General features: G+C 43.4%; 2 protein-coding genes across 2 annotated transcripts in view; one reads left to right on the forward strand and one right to left on the reverse strand.

Annotated features, from left to right (window-relative positions):
* Positions 1–6065: 6065 nt before the first annotated feature.
* On the reverse strand, positions 6066–15072 carry lman2la (lectin, mannose-binding 2-like a). The gene is made up of 9 exons (XM_035389677.1): positions 14852–15072; positions 14008–14126; positions 13272–13389; positions 12683–12765; positions 11900–11932; positions 11158–11319; positions 10316–10430; positions 9380–9499; positions 6066–8991 (listed from the first exon to the last, which is right to left on the reverse strand). The coding sequence occupies exons 1-9, from the start codon at positions 15048–15050 to the stop codon at positions 8849–8851; spliced, it is 1092 nt and encodes a 363-aa protein (XP_035245568.1). The 5' UTR covers positions 15051–15072; the 3' UTR covers positions 6066–8848.
* A 2210-nt stretch (positions 15073–17282) lies between these two features.
* Positions 17283–19372, forward strand: part of mtfp1 (mitochondrial fission process 1) — an 8219-nt gene continuing 6129 nt past the window's right edge. Inside the window, exon 1 of the mRNA XM_035392173.1 lies at positions 17283–17468. Coding sequence (XP_035248064.1) covers positions 17399–17468 — 70 coding nt within the window. The 5' untranslated portion in view covers positions 17283–17398. The remainder of the gene's footprint in view (positions 17469–19372) is intronic.

Consider the following 19372-nt stretch of genomic DNA (forward strand, 5'->3'; position numbering starts at 1 on the left):
TGTACGCGAAACAAAGATGTGGCGTCGCGCAATAATAAACGGCTGCCATCTTTCCTCAATGCAGGTGGTGTGCCTCCTCTTTGTTGGTGTGTCTGCCCGTGTAGCCAGTGCCGAAGCTGCTTTATTTTTCTGCAATAATTCTCGAAGCACAATATCATTCAGCCTGATTTGAAGAGCACAGGCTGTATTGCCCACAAGCGTGATGGGATTTTTGTGACGTGGCAACAATAGAAATGAAAAAGAATTGGTAGTGTGGAAGTAAGGGGCGCAGAGGTGATTCGAGTTAAGTCGGTCACCATTAATCTGTATGATTAATTTGTGTTGCGTCGCTGTAGGAACAGAAGAAATTTGTGCGCTTTTATGTTTTGTGGACATAAAAACGTGCAAAATGTACGCCGCCTGGGTTCGTTGCTGAGAAACGGCCGCTGGCCATCTCTGTAAAGCGATGCACCTAGCGTGAGAACTGCGGCAGCTCCAAAGAGGTGTGTGTGCGTGTGTGCATGCGCGCGTGCGCGTGCATGCGTGTGTGTGTAGAGAGCTGCCAGGTGTGCGAGTTCTCGCGTTTTTGTCAGCTGTTCTCCTGAGAACAGAACGGTTCTTTTGCTCTCCTGGTGTTCTGGACCTGAGAACAGCAGATGCTCTGATTTTTATCCGTGTGTGTAGGGAGTACATGTGTGTGTTGTGCGTATGTAGAGCTGGTCACTTTTACCTTGTAACCGAGTTCACTGCTGAAGCTGCTTTAAAATGGTCGAGTGAAATTTGACTCCCGGTGTTTTGCATTTTTAATTTTCACGGTCTATATTGACAACGGTGACCAGTGCTTTTTCAGTTAAGCTAGCTAAAACCCCTCAAAACGTAAACCTGTGTCCTTCCTGTTTCTGTGTGTTAAGCATTTCCCTCTTTTTGTTCCAGTTTAACATTTAAGGACTGATCATGTTTTGTTTAATGTGTGTGAGCGACGATGAGACATATTATGATCCTGAAAAGGGGGGAGGGGGGTGGGGGTGGGCGGGCTTTACTGGGAGAACGATATTTAATCTGGTTTTTCGTGTTGTAAGTAGGGTGTCGTTTCAGATATACTGTTACTTGTATGTTATGGTTCAAGAAGACATTTCTTTAGGTGGCAAATGAAAATACTCAAGTGCATGCTTGTTATGCAACGTGAAGCGACGAAGGCGTGTTTTTGTAATGGAAATGTTTGCATTTTGGATAATTTGAATACAGGGTTTTTGACCTGTGTTTCTTCTGGAGCCCCAAAATAATATCCCCTCCCTCTCTTCCTCCTGTACAGATCGGCCCAGATTTCACTTATAAAAATATCTCTGGCCTTAACATGTTTACCTTGCAAAATAAGGGCTATTAAACACAGACAAAAAAAAAACGCATCGGTATTTGTGCTGTCTTTGCATTTCTTTCCTGTCCACGAAGTTGAGGTGCAGCCATTGTTTCGAGATGTTTTTTTTTCTGCTAAGACGGTGACTCTCAGCCCCAGGTGTCTCTGAGGTCATGACCCTTTTACCTCTTTACACTTCTGCCCCGTTTACCCCTCTCACATGTCAGATGCGCTGGGTGCTTTCCCCTGGGTTAAAACGCAGTTGGAGTCAGTGGGGTCTTTGCCATGTGGCTTTGACCGCTTGTGCACTGTTTATCCAGTGCACAAGTTTAGTCCTTAAGAAAGGACTAAAGTTTAGTCCTTAAAGTTATTTTTTATTTTTATTTTTATTTTTATTTTTTTTCTCCAGGTGCAGATTGAAACATACATATACTGTGTGTGTGTGTGTGTGTGTGTGCGCGCATGTGTGTATTAAATGAGTGTGAGTGTCTGTACGTATGTATGAAATGTGTGTGCGCATGCCCGCGTGCATGCATGTCTGTGTGTGGGTGGTTTGTGTGTGCTTGTGTATTAAATGAGTGTGTGCATGTGTGTGTGTGTGTATGTGTGTATGCATGCCTGTGTGCATGCATGTCTGTGTGTGGGTGGTTTGTGTGTGCTTGTGTATTAAATGAGTGTGTGCATGTGTGTGTGTATGTGTGTGCGCATGCCTGTGTGCATGCATGTCTGTGTGTGGGTGGTTTGTGTGTGCTTGTGTATTAAATGAGTGTGTGCATGTGTGTGTGTATGCGTGTGCGCATGCCTGTGTGCATGCATGTCTGTGTGTGGGTGGTTTGTGTGTGCATGCATGTCTGTGTGTGGGTGGTTTGTGTGTGCATGTTTGTGTATAACACATGCAGCCGCAGACAGGATTCACTGTCAACACTGCAGAATTTATCATCAGCTTCCTGAGCGTTAACTTGTGGTGTTAGCGCAGAAGAGATTTAAAGAGCCGCGACTTCAAATAAAATAGTGTCAAGGATTTAAAAAAAAAAAAACTAAATGTTACTTTAAATTACTGCAAACATTCAGGGATTGAAGTTCAGCTGAATGGCTCAGAAACGTTGAGGTGCGTTTTCAGCATGGGGTACCAGCGAGCTTTGTGATGTCATCAAAGTTCAAAAGACTAGTCACCCATGGTTGCTTCCCTGAAATACCGAAACGTGAGTGTTGAGAAACCGTGTGAAGCCGTACGTCTGAAATGTGTCGTTTTTGTACGTGTGTACTTTTTAGCGTGTGCATCATCACAGCCTGATTCATTCCCTCAAGCACGCTTCCGTCTGGTTCCGTTCACTCAGCAATTTGTGCAGAATGTTTGGCCCTGCAGCTTCTCAACACGAGCCGGGCCCTCCTAATGGACTGGGAACTCACAACCCCCCACCCCCACCATTCTGTCAAATTACAAATCAAAACAAAGACAACAGCCAGCATGACATGCAGAAGTTCTTGACTTCTTTAGTGCATTGAGTTTCGTTAGGAAATTTACTGCTAGTGATGATAAATCAATGCACTCCCAACAGTCATCATCCACTGCACTTTTTCCCCACAAAACTTGAACCAAAGTCACAAAAAGTGAAATTGACAAAAAATGTGATTGACAAAAATGACGTCCCTAATTATTGCATTGACGGGGATTCCTTCGCAAGATCGAAACCTTTGATAGATGTGTACTGACGCGTTACGTTTTTTGCCAGATCGAAAAAAAGGAAATCCTCTTTTTTGAACAAATGGTTGACTTAATCTGTACCCTTTCCTATTTCTCATAAAGTAGTTCAAGCCAAGAAAGGCACTATTATCATGTCACTGATTCTAATGCAACAAGTTTGGTGAAGATATGTGCACACTTATTTCATCATTTCAGTTTTTTTTAATAAAATGGAAAAATACAAGGAATTCAGCAAAGGCAAGGTCTTCTTGTCATCTGTAGGGGATCAGCTGTTTTATTCTTCTAAATCAGTTTGTTTATGCCTGTCAGTGGTACAGTATCTGTGAGAGAATACAAGTCCCTGATTGGTTGAACACTCCAGGATATGAGCTCATCAGTGGTTTATATGAAACCACATCTGGGGATAAAAAATCTTGTGTGAAAACTACAAGCAGCCCTCAAAAACCATGCATGAAAATTACAAGCAGCCCTCAAAAATCTTCTGTGAAATCTCAAACTGGTCCTCAAAAATCCTGTGTGAAAACTACAACCGGCCCTCAAAAATCCTGTGTGAAAACTACAACTGGGCCTGAAAAATCTTCTCGATTTTCCTGTGACCTTCGCTGTATTTTTGTCTCCTGACTGAACCTTGTCATCGTAGGCTTTTGCAGCCCTAGCTGTTACAGATAAAACTACATTATGTACCGTAAGGTTCAGTGTGGGGTCAGGAATACAGGTGATCCCAAGTGTGCAACATGAATTATTAATGAGATTTTTTTTAAATGAGAGTAGGCACTTTACCATCATGCAACTTTAATAAGAAATAGACAATCGATGTACAGTATAAAGGGGAAAATGGCTGCCAACGCATGAATTTGTATGCAGAGTTTACATAGTAATGTACAAATTTTCTTTTAGGTGGTAATTTTATCAATATTTGCTATATATTCATAGAAGCATTTACATGTAAAAAATGGTTTCCCCCATAAACTGCTGATAGTTTACAGTTCAGTGGGTTTTTGGGGTATTTTAATCTCAAATTACCTCCCCATAGCATTGTGTGTGTAAAGTAGTCCTTGTGACCCCCCTTTGACCTGGGTGAAGCTGTAGGTGGGAATCGGGGAACTTTCTTTCCTGTCGTACCTCTGACCCCCTGACCTACATAGTAACGGTGTCCATGGATTCCACTCCCACTACCCACCCCACCCAACCCCTGGAGAATTCCAGAAAGTCAGTGTAAGCAGGAAAAAAAGAAAGAAAAAAAACAGCTAGACCACCATCACCCAGAACTTCTTTTCCTTTTTTTTAACAACCCACACGGCTGGTACCTCTCATACTGGGCAATGAGAACGAGGCCCTAATTTTTAGGTCACGAGTCCCACATAAGACATTTATGCCCGATACAAAAGAAACACTTTGTTTTAGTGGCGAAACTCATCGTTGCTTCGGCTGTTGAATAGCCGCTAAAGTGGCTACGCGCTAACGGTGGATTCACATTTGTTCTGAAACCTGCAGGACCACTATTGGGTCCAGGAACAAGGACAGCCTGTTACGGGCAGCTTTAACGTAGGCCATCGGCTCTGTCATCCCCTCAGCAAATCTACTCCGTTACATCCCCTGTACCTAAGAGAAAAAAAAGGAACAACAGTGCGCAAATTTGTTTTAATTTTCAGGGGATAGATGTTCACTGGAGCAGGGTTTTAGTCTCCAGGCGACAGATGTTCACCGGAGCAGGGTTTTCATTTCAAGGGGATGGAGAGCAGGGATTCAATCTCCAGGGGGGAGATGTTCACAGGAGCTGGGTTTTAGTCTCCAGGGGATAGATGTTCACAGGAGCAGGGTTTCAGTCTCCAGGGGATAGACGTTCACAGGAACAGGGTTTCAGTCTCCAGGGGATAGACGTTCACAGGAACAGGGTGAATGGAGGCACTGGAACATCTCCTCAAATGAGGGAAGGTCAAGGGTGATGAGAAACAAGGCCCCGGTTTGCTGAATCAAGCGGGCACCTCTGCACCTTCGACGACAACGACCGTGAGTAAATCAGTGCCGTTTTTTACTTTCCGAGAGACACGGAATTCAGGAACTAACACGGCAAAAACGGAGGGGTTCAGATGCTCAGTAGGTCTGAATACACCTGAGAGAGGTAAATTCTTTTTTTGCAAGTGAAAAATCAGTGTTTCAAAGTACATACAATCATACAGTTAAAAGTTTTTCCTTTTTTGGGACTAGAATATTTTACATTTAGTCTGTAATCACTGTTATGAGGAGGCTCAACTTCATTCCTGAACTTCTGGGCAGACACTGCTGTTAATTTAACTAAATTCAACATTTGTTTTAATTATTTTATTTTCATGATATTGTGGTTTTGGAAATGTCAATGTCAACATTGCACAGAGCAAGTACTGCCACTTGGAACTGTTACTTGTGTGATCTACACTTCAACCTTACTCAGAAATGTAACTTCATATACCAAGTTAAATGAAGAATTACAATAACCACTGCAATAATTATTGCCATGTTAAAGCATTAAAAACAAAATAAAACAAAAACAAAACAGTTAATAAATAAAAATAACTGAATAGAAATAAAGCATGGCATTTGATCTGCAGCCATACAATGCATACAGCATTTCTGCCTTGAAGGCAAACAGTTACAAGCCATTATAGATTGTGTCTCATCATTTGGCTATAATAAGGCTGTATTCACATCACATTTTAGCCTAGCAGTGCACCGACAAACCAAAATGACAAGTGCAAATGTTTACCCAAACAGCAGTACGGAGGACCGATAGGCGTCGACTAAAACCAAAATATTCACTACAGTAACCGCAAAGGTCGTTTGGGGTTACATTTTCGATCCAAAGCAACCCGTGTAGACGTGGTCTGGGACTTGGGATCGGCCACAAGGCAGCACGGGGACTTTCACGACCTTCCTCACGGGGGAACATTCGTCTGGGAGGAACATGGGGTTTATTTCAAGTATGCAGTTCTCTTGTTCACACACCCCCCCCCCCCCCCAAATAAATAAATGAATGAATAAATATATAAATAAATACACAATGAAATACATTGTTTTTAAAAGGCTGAGGCAGTAACAAGACAGACGGGGAAAAGACGTGTCACGCTACACTAGAAGTTCAGTGCGCAGATGGCTAACCGTGAATGGGCAGACAGCAGTATAAAAAGACTAATTTCACACAGTAAGATCCAAAGGCATAAACATGCACGTGGGCATTGAGGTGAGTCAGCCAACCAGACTTTTGGCAACAAAAAAAACAACCATAGATAATTATGCTGTAATGATTCGCGATTAATAAGATGTCAATAATCGCCTTTCACTTCCTTGATTTGGTTCAGCCATTTTGTAAAAAGCCAGGCCACGGTTCTCATAATTCCACACAAGGTAACAACATTGACCAGTCATCTTCATTCTTAGTCCTGGAGAGCCGCAGGGTCTGCTGTATGTTTTGAAATTATTTCGCACCTAACTGATCAATTAAAGCAGTTGACTACACAGAACTCACCTCAGACTGGGTTCTAGGGTCTGAATTGATAACCAACATATTAAGGCCAATTAAAAACCAGCAGACCCTGTGGCTCACCAGGACCAGGAATGAAGATGATTGACATTGCTACGCCGTTACAATATGTTACATGAACTCTCATCTTAAAAGAGTAAAACTGTGACATTTTCTTTCTCAATCTGGTCATATTGCTCCCTTAAACATCTTTTACTAAACTGTTGGATAATCATTTATAATGGTTAATTGTAACAATTAATAGTAATTAATTATTCCTGTTTTATTGTGTACTTATAATTCATGAACTGCACTGCAATCTAAAGAGCCATCATCCCACACTGCTCTTTTCTGGCCATTGTTTTAAATAATTTGACAACTAGCCCCTATTTTTTCCTTTTTAAAAAAAAAAAAAACAGGAATCCTGTGTAAACTGGGGTTTTTATATTGCTATTAGCGTACTGGGGCAGAGATTTGACTGTAACCAGATCTTAGTCTAAAGACACAGGCGCAGCCATGAAGGCTGGCAGTAAAAGAAGGTCTGTAGCCCACGGTATTAGGCAGGTCGGCTATACAGACGTACAGCATCTACACGGTCTCAGCACCAGGCAACACTACCAGGCCAACTTGTCCATACAGACTATGTACATCCAATATGGTAAAATGTGATTTTAACAAAGGACCATAGATATTCTGCACACTGGCCAGATATTCAACTCCTATGTTCCTCTTGTCCTTTGTTCTTTCTTATCGGAGCGCCTTTCTGAGTCACTGTGCTATCTATCTAACCGTCTATCTTTAAGCATCCCTTTTAATGAATATTCATAACTAGCGAACATTGGAATTGGAACACTTGGGAGTATCACCAGTGACAAAATATACCTTTCAATGCTACCAGTATGGAGTGGGCTACCTGCTCAGTAGACAGAATACCTGAGTGAACTATGAAGCTATAATCAGTTCTCCAAAAAGGACCAGTGGCTCAAAAGAAGGGAGATATCTTCATGCATATGCAAAACACGATCACTGCACTAACACAGACATCCGGAGAGGAGTCTAAACCTACGGTCATTTCACATAGATTTATAAAAAAGCAGAGTCAACCTTAAAGGAGATTGAGCTGCTGAAAGGTTTCAGGCAGGGAGAGGAGAGGAGAGGACAGGACCATATAAATCACAGCTAACGTGAGGCATCCTCACTTTAAACGGGAGAAGTCTTCCTGGCTGTGGGGATCGTTTTTTTTTTTTACCAGATGCAACGTGGTATCACGGCGGGGGTAATTAGAGGCAGTGACTGTGATTCTGGAGCGGAGAAGAGGAAGCTGACAGGAAGCTGGCAGAGAAGAGGAAGCTGACAAGAGGAAGCTGACAGGAAGCGGAAGCTGACAGAGAAGAGGAAGCTGACAGGAAGCTGACAGAAGAGGAAGCTGACAGGAAGCGGAAGCTGACAGAGAAGAGGAAGCTGACAGGAAGCTGACAGAAGAGGAAGCAGACAGGAAGCTGACAGAAGAGGAAGCAGACAGTGAAGAGGAAGCTGACAGCGGTGAAGTCTGCATGTTGCGGACATTGCGAAGCCCAGGCCAATGACATCACGCAGGGGCCTATAAAGCAAGGCACCCGCAAACATTCAGGGACCCGTAACCCACAATCTGGCAACCCAGCCCTTCTCCACCAACCCCCCCGCCCCCCCCCACCTGTTTCTTTTGTAGACACACACATCAGAAAGGAAATGGGGAGGGTGGTTCGAACAAGCACAGCCCTACAGGAGCATCCAGCCTTTTTGTCAGGTCGGAGTGAAATGTCTTGGAAATGAGGAATGTTCCTCCTAGCCTCCTCCCCCCTTTCCCAGGCTCAAAGTGGGGTGGGGGGGCGGGGGTCTGTCTCTCCCTCTCTCCCAAAGGAGTCTGGGACAGGGCTGAAGGCAGTCATTCTCAAAGTTCTCCTCTGTGAGCTAGCACAACACACAATAACACACTCTTCCCCCAAACTTTTCTCCCGCCCACCTCGCCCTCAGTCTCTCTCTCTCTTTCTCAGTCGTGATGATTAAGGTCAGTAAAGCCCATCACATCTCTTCAGTGCAACGAGAAACTTTTTTTTTTTCCTCTCCCTGGCAACAGTAGTCATGGCGATCTGTCTCTTAATCTCTCTCACAGTCTCTTGTCCCTCAGCTGTGAAGATCAGGGTCAGCTGCTCTGGTCAAAGTGTCTCAGTGCAGAACCGGTTATCCTCTGGATGCAGCAGTAACGGCGGCCTCTTGTGCTCCCTCTTCCTCCCTCCATTTCTCTCCTTCTCTCTCTCTCTCCCTTCGCTGTGTCTCAGTAGAAGCGCTTGCGGCTGTTCTCGCTCCAGTGGCTGTACAGGACCAGGCCGATGACCAGGAGCAGGAAGCAGCCAAGCAGGGAGAAGAGCACGGTGAAGAACAAGGCTAACCCACTCATTCCTCCTTCACTCACATCCCCTGAGAGAGAAAGAGAGAGAGAGAAGGAGAGAAAAAGAGAGACAGATAGCAGGGGGAAGGGGAGAGAGAGAGAGAAATAGGGAAGTTACACAAAGGCTATGGAACGTCATGTGGTGTGTCCATAAATGGTTAGGATAATGTATCAAACTTGAAAGTGCAATTTTTAGGATATCAGCACCCCCAGTGAAATAAGGAAAAATGACTGGACGGTATTTTGTGACGTCATTAGCCACGGCCAACTACTAAAAAAACCCAGAAGCGATGTCGCGTAAGGAGGTTTCTAAAGTGAGATAGAACATGCTAGAACAGTGTGTGTTTGTGGGGTTTCTGCATGTGTGTGCATGACTGTGCGGGTGACTGCGCATGATTGCTCAACCTCCTGCCTTACCCCTCAGCAGCTCCAGGTTGTCTACGCTGGGAATGAGAATCTCCTCCTCTTCCTCCTCCTCCTGCTTACTGCGCAGCACGGTGAGCTGGTACAGCTTCATCGAGATCATGTCATGGTTATCTACACCAGGAGAAACACAGCAACTTTACATCTATCACTGAGTCCACACAAGATTATCTACACCAGGAGAAACACAGCAAACATCTATCCCTCACTGAGTCCACACAAGATTATCTACACCAGGAGAAACACAGCAAACATCTATTACTCACTGAGTCCTCACATGGTTATCTACACGAGGATAAACAGCAATACTACATTCATCACTGAGTCCCCACTAGGCATCTACACCAGGAGAAACACTGCAAACATCTATCATTTACTGAGTCCCCACATGATTATCTGCACCAGGAGAAACACAGGAGCCCTACATGTATCACTGAGTCTGCACAAGATTATCTACACCAGGAGAAACACAGCAAACATCTATCCCTCACTGAGTCCACACAAGATTATCTACACCAGGAGAAACACAGCAAACATCTATTACTCACTGAGTCCTCACATGGTTATCTACACGAGGATAAACAGCAATCCTACATTCATCACTGAGTCCCCACTAGGCATCTACACCAGGAGAAACACTGCAAACATCTATCATTTACTGAGTCCCCACATGATTATCTGCACCAGGAGAAACACAGGAGCCCTACATGTATCACTGAGTCTGCACAAGATTATCTACACCAGGAGAAATGCAGCAATTTTACATCTATCACTGAGTCCCCTCAAGGTATCTACACCAGGAGAACACAGCAAACATCTATCACTCACTGAGTCCTCACATGGTTATCTACACCAGGAGAAACACAGCAAACATCTATCTCTCACTGAGTTATCTTACGATACGAAAGCACTGAGGAACTGAGGTAGTACCCGACAGGTCTCCGGTGATGGCCGAGGCACCGAAGTAGTACCCCTCAGGCAGCTTCACCCCCGGGATGTCCAGGCAATCCCTCCACTCGTGCTGCCCATCAATGTCAATCATGATCTGGAGGCGGGGCACAGGGGACACAGCTCAGGGTACCAAGGTGAGGCAGAACGAACGTATATCAAAATAACAAAAACAAATACATAATGCTAATGCTACTGTTATAAAACAGATGCTTAGTGCTAATGCTACTGTTATTAAACAAATAAATGATTCTAATTCTGCTTTTATAAAACAAATGCGTAATGCTAATGTTACTGTTATAAAATGGATGCGTAATGCTAATGCTACTGTATTAAAACAGATACACAATGCTAATGCTACTGTTATAAAACCGATGCACAACGTTAATGCTACTGTTATAAAACAGATGCGTAATGCTATCGTTATAAAACATATGCATAATGCAAATGCTACTTTTATAAAAACAGATGTGTAATGCTATCGTTATAAAACATATGCATAATGCAAATGCTACTTTTATAAAAACAGATGTGTAATGCTATCGTTATAAAACATATGCATAATGCTAATGCTATTGTTATTAAACAGATGCGTAATGCTAATGCCACTGTTATAAAACAGATGCGTAGTGCTAATGCTACTGCAATAAAACAGATACACAATGCTAATGCTACTGTAATAAAACAGATACACAATGCTAATGCTACAGTTATAAAACAGATGCACAATGCTAATGCTACTGTAATAAAACAGATGCGTAATGCTAATGCTACAGTTATAAAACAGATGCGTAATGCTAAAGCTGCTAGCGCTGGCCTCTCACCGTCAGCCTCCGGCGCACGTATCTGATGAAGAGGAAGGTGTCGTGCTTCAGGTTGCGCACCATGGCGGTGCAGCCCCCCAGCTCCGTGGGCCGCCCGTCTCGCTCGTGGTCATAGCCCAGCGTGCCGTTCCCCACCATCGCCAACACGTAGGGGAATATCCTCTGAGGGAGGGGGGAGAGAGAGGGGGGTGGGAGGCAGGACAGAGAGAAAGCAAGAGAGGAAGGAGGGAGGGATGAAGACACAGAAACGTGAGGATAGACTGTGTAAGTAACGGTGGAAAGAGTAACAGTAAAACCAGCGCACCCAGCATGCAGACTGATGCGAGGGCGGAGCTACCACATCCTCTGAAGGTCTTCTAAACGAATCGCAGCGTTTGAGAATGGAGAGAAAAGCGTTTTGATTGGCTCACAGGCGTGACTGATGGCATGCGGGAGCGCTTCGCTCGTTGAGGGGCTGGAGAAACCTCTCTCTCCCATCAGTGCAGGACACCCAAGACCACCACGCCAGACACACCCACGACGCTTACAACGCCCGCCCATTTCAAACACCCCCCCCACTGGCCAGGGACTCGAACCACATGACTTAGAGCAGGGCTGTGAGGCCAACTGGAACTGCACACACACACACACACACACTCCACAACTTTACCAAGGGGTACATGGGTGAACCTGGGGGCTGCATGCTCCTCACAGGCAGCAGTTTTTTTTGGAGGGTTGGGGGGTGGGGGCGGAAAAGGGGTACCTGCGTGCGTGGGGTGTACCTCCTCTTCTGCGCCTGTCTCCATGGGGTGCACAAAACAGAGAAGCACATCACAAAACAGGCTCCTCAAAAAAGTCTTGAGCCCAACACTCACCGGACCCCACGCTGAACATCATATGATCTAACAACATCGGCTACACACGATATCCACCAATGCACACGTTCAGATCTACATAAGACTACAACTGATATTTGCACAACGTCTGGAATTCAGTTCGAAAGCTAAAAACAAAAGCATTCTCTCTCCCTTGATGAGGTGTTGTTGTGCTGGAGGCAGCCAAAAAAGTTTTCTACATCCCAAAATCACAGCATGGATTATAATACAGAAAAGTAAAATGAACAGTTACAGATGGCAGCGGTTGTGAGTTACATGGGTGGATAATATAAAAGGTACAAAAACCCCAGTACTGTAAAATCACTTTCGTTAAAAGGCAATAGCAGAGACGGACTGAGCATTAAGACATACGCACTGCAGCTAAATCTGAACAGCAGGCCACTTAGAATAAATACAACTAGCGCAAACAAATATGGAGTCTTGGCCGCAATGCAACGCCGTGCCGATACTGAACACACATCTCCTCCGGTCTTAAAGACTCTAAACCTCATTAACATGCTCTACACACAGGCACTGGGAGAGTGTGGTGCGGTTGCGTTCAGATTACACTGAAATGTCATTTATGTGATTTTTTTTGTTTTCAGGATAGAGGCTGTGTGACCTGCGTGACCTCGGACACGGCGGGAACGTCTGGGAGTAGAAAGCCGTACCTCTAGGTGTTTCTCTTCGTTGGGGTAAGTGTCCACGAACACCCCCAGCCCGGTGAAAAAGTCTGTATTCCCAAACACTGGACCTAAAATGACACAAACAGCCATAGCTTCTCAGCAAGGCTGATTCCGTTCTACCTTTATCACAGAATTTAAGCAGCTGAAGTAAAATTACTTCCTTAATTACAGTAATTTGAATTCTACTGCTCAGTCATACACCATTTTACACGTCATTCCATCAGCAATAAGATTTTTAAAGAAACCCTGCAGCATACAGACTCCTCTCACCTACCAAATCCTTCTATTGTGCTAGAGAAACAACTGTGGGATAAAATCAAAAAGAAATACGATATTCGTGTGTTATACTGAGTAAATGCAATAAGACTCCGACAAAAGTAACTATTTAAATATCCTCATCAAACCTGAGAAAAGTCAGGTTTATAATATCTGAAATGATGTAACTGTCTCCTTAGTGGTTGAGGAGTGAAGTCACGTTCAGATACACTTGGAATTGGTTATTTGAATAAAATTCATCTGTGGAGGTTAGTGCAGTGACGTTCCGGCGACTCGCCACAAGAGGGCAGAATTTCACCTTTCTGCATGCGCTCTTTAGTGTACCACACTGCCAGCCCGTCGCCGTTCAAATTCTTCTTTCCTTGGCCGTGAATTTTGAAGTGCACCTGTAGCTCCCAGTCCTTCAGGTGACAGGGCTGTGTGCACAAATTAACATAGATAGAGATAGAGGGAGAGGGAGAGGGAGAGGGAGAGGGAGAGGGAGAGGGAGAGGGAGAGGGAGAGAGAGAGAGAGAGAGAGAGAGAGAGAGAGAGAGAGAGAGAGAGAGAGAGAGAGAGAGAGAGAGAGAGAGAGAGAGAGAGAGAGAGAGAGAGAGAGAGAGAGAGAGAGAGAGAGAGAGAGAGAGAGAGAGAGAGAGAGAGAGAGAGAGAGAGAGAGAGAGAGAGAGAGAGAGAGAGAGAGAGAGAGAGAGAGAGAGAGAGTTGAGCCTCACATGAAAACTTGTAACAGATCCAAAGCACAGACTAAGAGAAAGGGTGATGGCATTTTCAGACAGCCCTACTGCATCGAAGGCTTGCAGTCCACCAGGGCTCTAATAAAATGAGAAAATTGTAGTTTTTCCACAGTGTGATACTACGAATGGATCACTAAAGAACGAGTAAATGTAGTAGTGTCTGCACTTCACACAAAGTTGTAGGGACACTAGAAATCGTAGACTCGTGACATTCCTCGATAGTGACCTCGCGGCCGCATTTCCTGAAAGGGGCCAGTGTGAGCACAGTGATGCTGAGGTCGGCGCCAGCGCAGAACTCACGATGCGGTTCCATACCGCTCCCTGCTTGCTCTGCATGTCCGGCGTCAGCCGCACCTGCTCCGTGGTCGTCATGGCGTCGCCCATCAGCTCCCAGTGGGACGAGATGGAGGACCCGACCGCTAAATACACAACGATGAGATGACATCATGCCATGCCACACAGTCCTACTTCCCGTCCCGGGCACAATGGTAATTCACGAGAGCTCGTTGGCCTTTATATTTGTGAACTGAAGTAAAAATCATTTAAGGAATGATGATGATTTTTTCTTACATGTTTGGCCTTGCAAACGTTTTCAACAAAATATAACGTCACTAGGAAAAAATGCAAACATACAATCTAATGTCGGTAATGTTGCTATGAGAAACCGTAATATAATACGTCCACAGCAGGACGCTTATTTCAGTCAACGTCCGATTTTAGCTTGCTACCGTTCTCCCGTGATTGGCAAGCGCAGGAACAGTGCTACAGCAAATTCTAATGTCTCACAAGGTGACATTCTGACAGGACAGTCCGTTAGTTATCTGCCAAGCTACAGTGTTATATATTCCTGCTTTTAAAAAAAAACCCAACGCTACATTAGGTCGCAAATTCTGCAGGAACCATTCACTGATCAGTATTTCAAATAGCTGCCTAACCCGGCGTTGATTTGACAGACCCTGGCCATAACTGACTGTTATTTACGTGGCTATGATCAAAAAAAAGTAGATGTATATATTTAATGTAATATCGGTAAAGTTACATGTACTACGTGCTTTAATTTTCCGCTCAGTGTGTTAGCAATCGTAACAAGACAGGCATCTGATGTTTGCTTCAGAACCACAACCATAACCGGCGGTGATGCTACCTTGATATGGCTTGGTCAACGAGTGCTCTCTCTTCAGAAACTCCTCCATTTCGTGCCCATCGTCACCCCAACATCGATTTGTCATAACAATAATAGATATAAATACCCAGTACATGTTTTTAGCCATCGCCCGACTGCAAATTACATTAGGAAATGTTCTGCGGCTTTTCGCAACCGATTGTTTCGTGGTGGCAGCCATTCTAAACCTCGTGCGGAAGAACACCCCCTCTCTGGGTTCCTATTGGCTTTCGCGAATGTTCGGCCTCCTTTCATTTGTCCAACACGCTGTCAAACACAGTTCGCGCTGTGATTGTGGCAGTGAGCACTGACAGGGGAACAGCTGGTTTGTTCTGGGTGAAGATACTATCATCACACGGTGCTATACCTGACACTTCTGAATCCCGCTTTTCCTACTTTGTTGAAAGTCATTTTAACACCGTGGCAGATTGGCTGGTTGCCCTTTGCTTTGTTTTTTCACTTTTTTCTTTTTCCACAATTTGTTTAGTTTAAGTGACGAGGCCTCAACTGATGGAATAGTTTCTCCTTCCACTATATAATGAAATGAGAAAAAACATAAACTAAATAAAATAAGAGGGATGTGTATCTGAAAAATTAATATATAATTTGGTTGCTATATAAACTGTATTGTCTTAACATACTGTACCTTGCAAGCTTTTACAACGCTGTAGTCTGCAATCAGCCAAATCTTATGTGGAATAGCTTACACTTATTACAGACAGACAGGCAGATAGACAGATGTCACTTTATTAATCCTTGTGGGGAAATCTGGTCATTGCAGCAGCAGGTAAAGAGCAGAACAGTGCACAAAATGTAGACACAAATGCAACAAGACAAAGGACAAAAAGGATAAAACCCTAAACAAATTAATTAAAAATATCAGTTAATTAAAACTAACTGATATTTACAAAATAAAATAGAACCAGTTAACTTTGCAAGTAGCACTCAATCTCACAAATAAGATGCTTGTTGGTGTGAAACTGAAGAGTGTGTCCTCCATCACAGGCCCTCAGCTGGGTCTGCAAACACAACACTGCCCTGCAATAACATGCCAGGCATTGTTGCGGCTGGAAGTCACCATATGCACTAACAGGTGGAGCCCCACAACATGAACAGAAGGTCCGTTGATGGACATTAATGCTGCCATGCGACACATTTTGACTGTTTTCACAGTGAGTATCAGCCCCATGTGCATGTGTAATAACTATTTTTTGTTTAGTAAAATGAAGATTACTGCCAATCTCCTTGCAAATTCCAAATATGTGTGTCACTTAAAACTACAGGACCTTTCCTTATGAAGAATAGTGGGAACATTGTGTCTCTGGAAAAAAAAAATGGAAACAGAACTAGAAGAGAATAAAGGTATTGTTTAGTGCTGAGGTCAATTAGTTAATTTTGATTAATTTAAATCAGACAAATAATATGACAATGAAGAAGCACCGTAATTTATGAACTGTGTGCTTGCTTTTCATTATTAAAACAGAATGGGTCATCCGTGTAATGCTATGTCCACCTATTTTTAAGGATTTTTAACGTATTATTTTCAAATACATTTTCCAAACTTTAACTCACCGTGCAGTTTTTTTAATGGCTTTGACAGTTCATACAGCAAATGTGCGTAGCCTGTATTCATAACCACTTTACACATAGGCGTAGACTCGGCTTCGTTACATTGAATTACAAAGAGATGCATTTCTTGAAAACGTTCGAACATTTTTCCAGTGAGATTGTATAACAAAGATCCCTCCCTTTTTGTCAAGTGTCCAGCTTACACGGTGATTTATTAAATGTAACCGATAAAAATACACAAAATAATCATCACCGGTGCTTAGACAGACTCAAACTCATTCGTCCTCAACTGCCGTCGAGGGTCTTCCCGTACGCGCATTGTGGCCTCTTTGACTTCCGGTAACCGGAGTGTTTATTATGCTAGATATTCAAGGGGCTGTGAAAAAAACCCCACCGATGCCACACAAACGATAACCAAAAACACATGGCTGCACTTACGGTAGCTATTGGTTGGTTGGACAGAGGTCCACCGGTAGCTACTTCTGTCAGATAACTGAGGATAACTCACATTTATAACGATTTGGATAACCAATTACCTTTGTAACGGCTGGTTTACTAGCGCATTTTTCACCGAGATCAGTCTATTGTTGCTGTTACTGAACCAATAGCAATGATTCATTTTAAAAACCGTAATATGCGTGTATGTGATAACAATAACGTAAACGTTTGTTATGACAATTGATTGACCAAAACAATGCCCGTCCCGTCTTGTCACTTCTTTAACTTATTAATTAAACAGACCTATATCGCATGTAGAATTTTTACCCGTAAAAGATCGATTTAGCCGTATAGTAGTGTGGAAATCTAATTCAGGGGTTGGCCTTTGTAGACGGTCTCTGACTGAACGTGTCGTGCCTTTGAATGTGCCCAGTGAATTTCCCTTATCGGTCCTAAGGAGCACGGAGACAGTACGGAACTGCTGCTTAGGGGGGATATGCTTTAAAGCTTAAGTGGCGAGAAATGGATTCCAGTCCGGAGAAAACGACCAAAGAGGTCGATATTTATCGCGACACATGGGTCCGCTTCTTAGGTAAGCACCAGGAGCACTTGCGTAATCAAGTTCAGTTGAACAGAAGCCAGAATTTAACGAAAAACTGGATGAGCGCCTACTACTTAACTGCACATCCTCGGACCAGTTTACCTTGTGAGGCAACAAAATGCAGCTAGTTAGCTTGCTTGGTTTTTCTGGGAGACAGCTGGATTTTCCCTCTTACTATGTATAGATAGCTGCTTCAGATGCCACCTGACATCCTGATGGACTGTCATTGTAAAACTTATTCGCCAACGTTAGCGTGCTACCCAGTCAGCAAGCAAGCACATTTTAATTTAAATTGAACTGCATTTGTTGCAGTTACACCACTATATAAGATTGCAGTAACGTTAGCTCTCATATCTTGGCTGTTATTTTTCAGAATTTGCTAAATAGTATAGAATAACTGTTTATGCCTAAGAGAGCCTACTTTCTGTACTACCTTACCGACATATCGATAGTTACCTAGTTTGCTTGCTTAGTGTGGGTTAGTCTACGGTAGTTGCTTGTTTTCCGCAGTAATGCGGATTTGCCCCGTGGCATTTGCGACTGTTTTTTACCTGTAATTTACGTGGTGACTCATTTGCCCGTGAAACAACGCCGTTCAGAGGCGTGTGGATATACACCCAAAAATTACACAATTAAACCAATGCTATTGTTGCTTAGTGCCAGTCAGTTCGGTGGCAGTCCGTGCTATTTAGGCAACGTGCTCTACTCATGCAATATTCGGTGTGTGTAACGCTGAGTGTTGCCTACTTGCAGTAAAGTTAGATTGTGTGTCCTGCATTGCATGTTTAGGCTACACCTTTAATTGTATTCATTAATGTTATCGTAACATAATAATTAAAACTGATTATCCACTGTGTTTTTTTTCAGTAAGTCTAACTTGAACTAGCCTACAATTTACGTTTACGTTACGTATTTTCCCCTACTGTATTCTGCCTGAACCTCTTTTCACCCGCTCGAGCAGTTGTTGAATTTTGTTTAATTGCCTTCAAAGTTGTGAGTGGGCTAATCTTTGCAGTCAGATTTGGCCTAACTATTTGGTTCGTGAAAAATCTGATAGGGTAATTGGTAGACTAATAAACACATCGCTAAATTTCAAGTTGTTTTCGGAGTTGCCAGGTATTTTATTAATACCGTTCATCAAAACTGTACAAAACTGGCAAGCAAAACAAACCGACGCTAAAACCAGTTCTCCACGCCTTAAATGAAATTAAAAACGAAAGATGAGAGGTTTGCTTACTGGGTTTTATATTCTGATTGCGGCTAAAATAGACAAAACGGCTCACGTTTTCTCATTGGCAGTGGTCGGTAACTCGGGGGTAGCTTTTGCGCCGACATTGCGGGCGACATGACTTTGAAACCCCCCCTGTTACTATATTAAACCCCAGAGTCAGCTGCGAGTCGGCAATGCGAATGCACACCAAGCCCTTCTTTGCTCGGTTGAAATTTAAGCCGAATGCGTGTCACTATTGTATAGGCCATGGGCCTTTCTTAACGATAATCGTTTGTAAAACAGTGTTTATTGCTTGGGGCTTTTTTGCTGTTAGGCTACAATAGCCTAGAAATCACTGTATGCTCTTTGATTCAACAAAACTAAGTCGTTCCTTATACCGTGGAAAAAACACGGATTCTCAACCTTGGTAAAGGTGAGCAAAGAAGGCTCGTTTTTAGGGAACGGTATTGCAGTTACCCATGGCTTCCTGTTTCACTGGGGTTTAAAATGAGGTAACACAAATGTAAAGTCCTTGTGTCAGCCATAACCACGGTGAAAGACAAATAACTGCATTAAGAAGGGAAAGGGTATATGACCTTCACAAGTCAGGAGAAGGTTACAAACAAATAAAAAACTGAAGATACCACTTTACACTATTAGGTCAATAGTTAAGATTTAATTATGA

The sequence above is a fragment of the Anguilla anguilla genome, chromosome 14 (genome assembly GCF_013347855.1).
Source record: "Anguilla anguilla isolate fAngAng1 chromosome 14, fAngAng1.pri, whole genome shotgun sequence".
NCBI classification, from domain to species: Eukaryota; Metazoa; Chordata; class Actinopteri; order Anguilliformes; family Anguillidae; genus Anguilla; species Anguilla anguilla.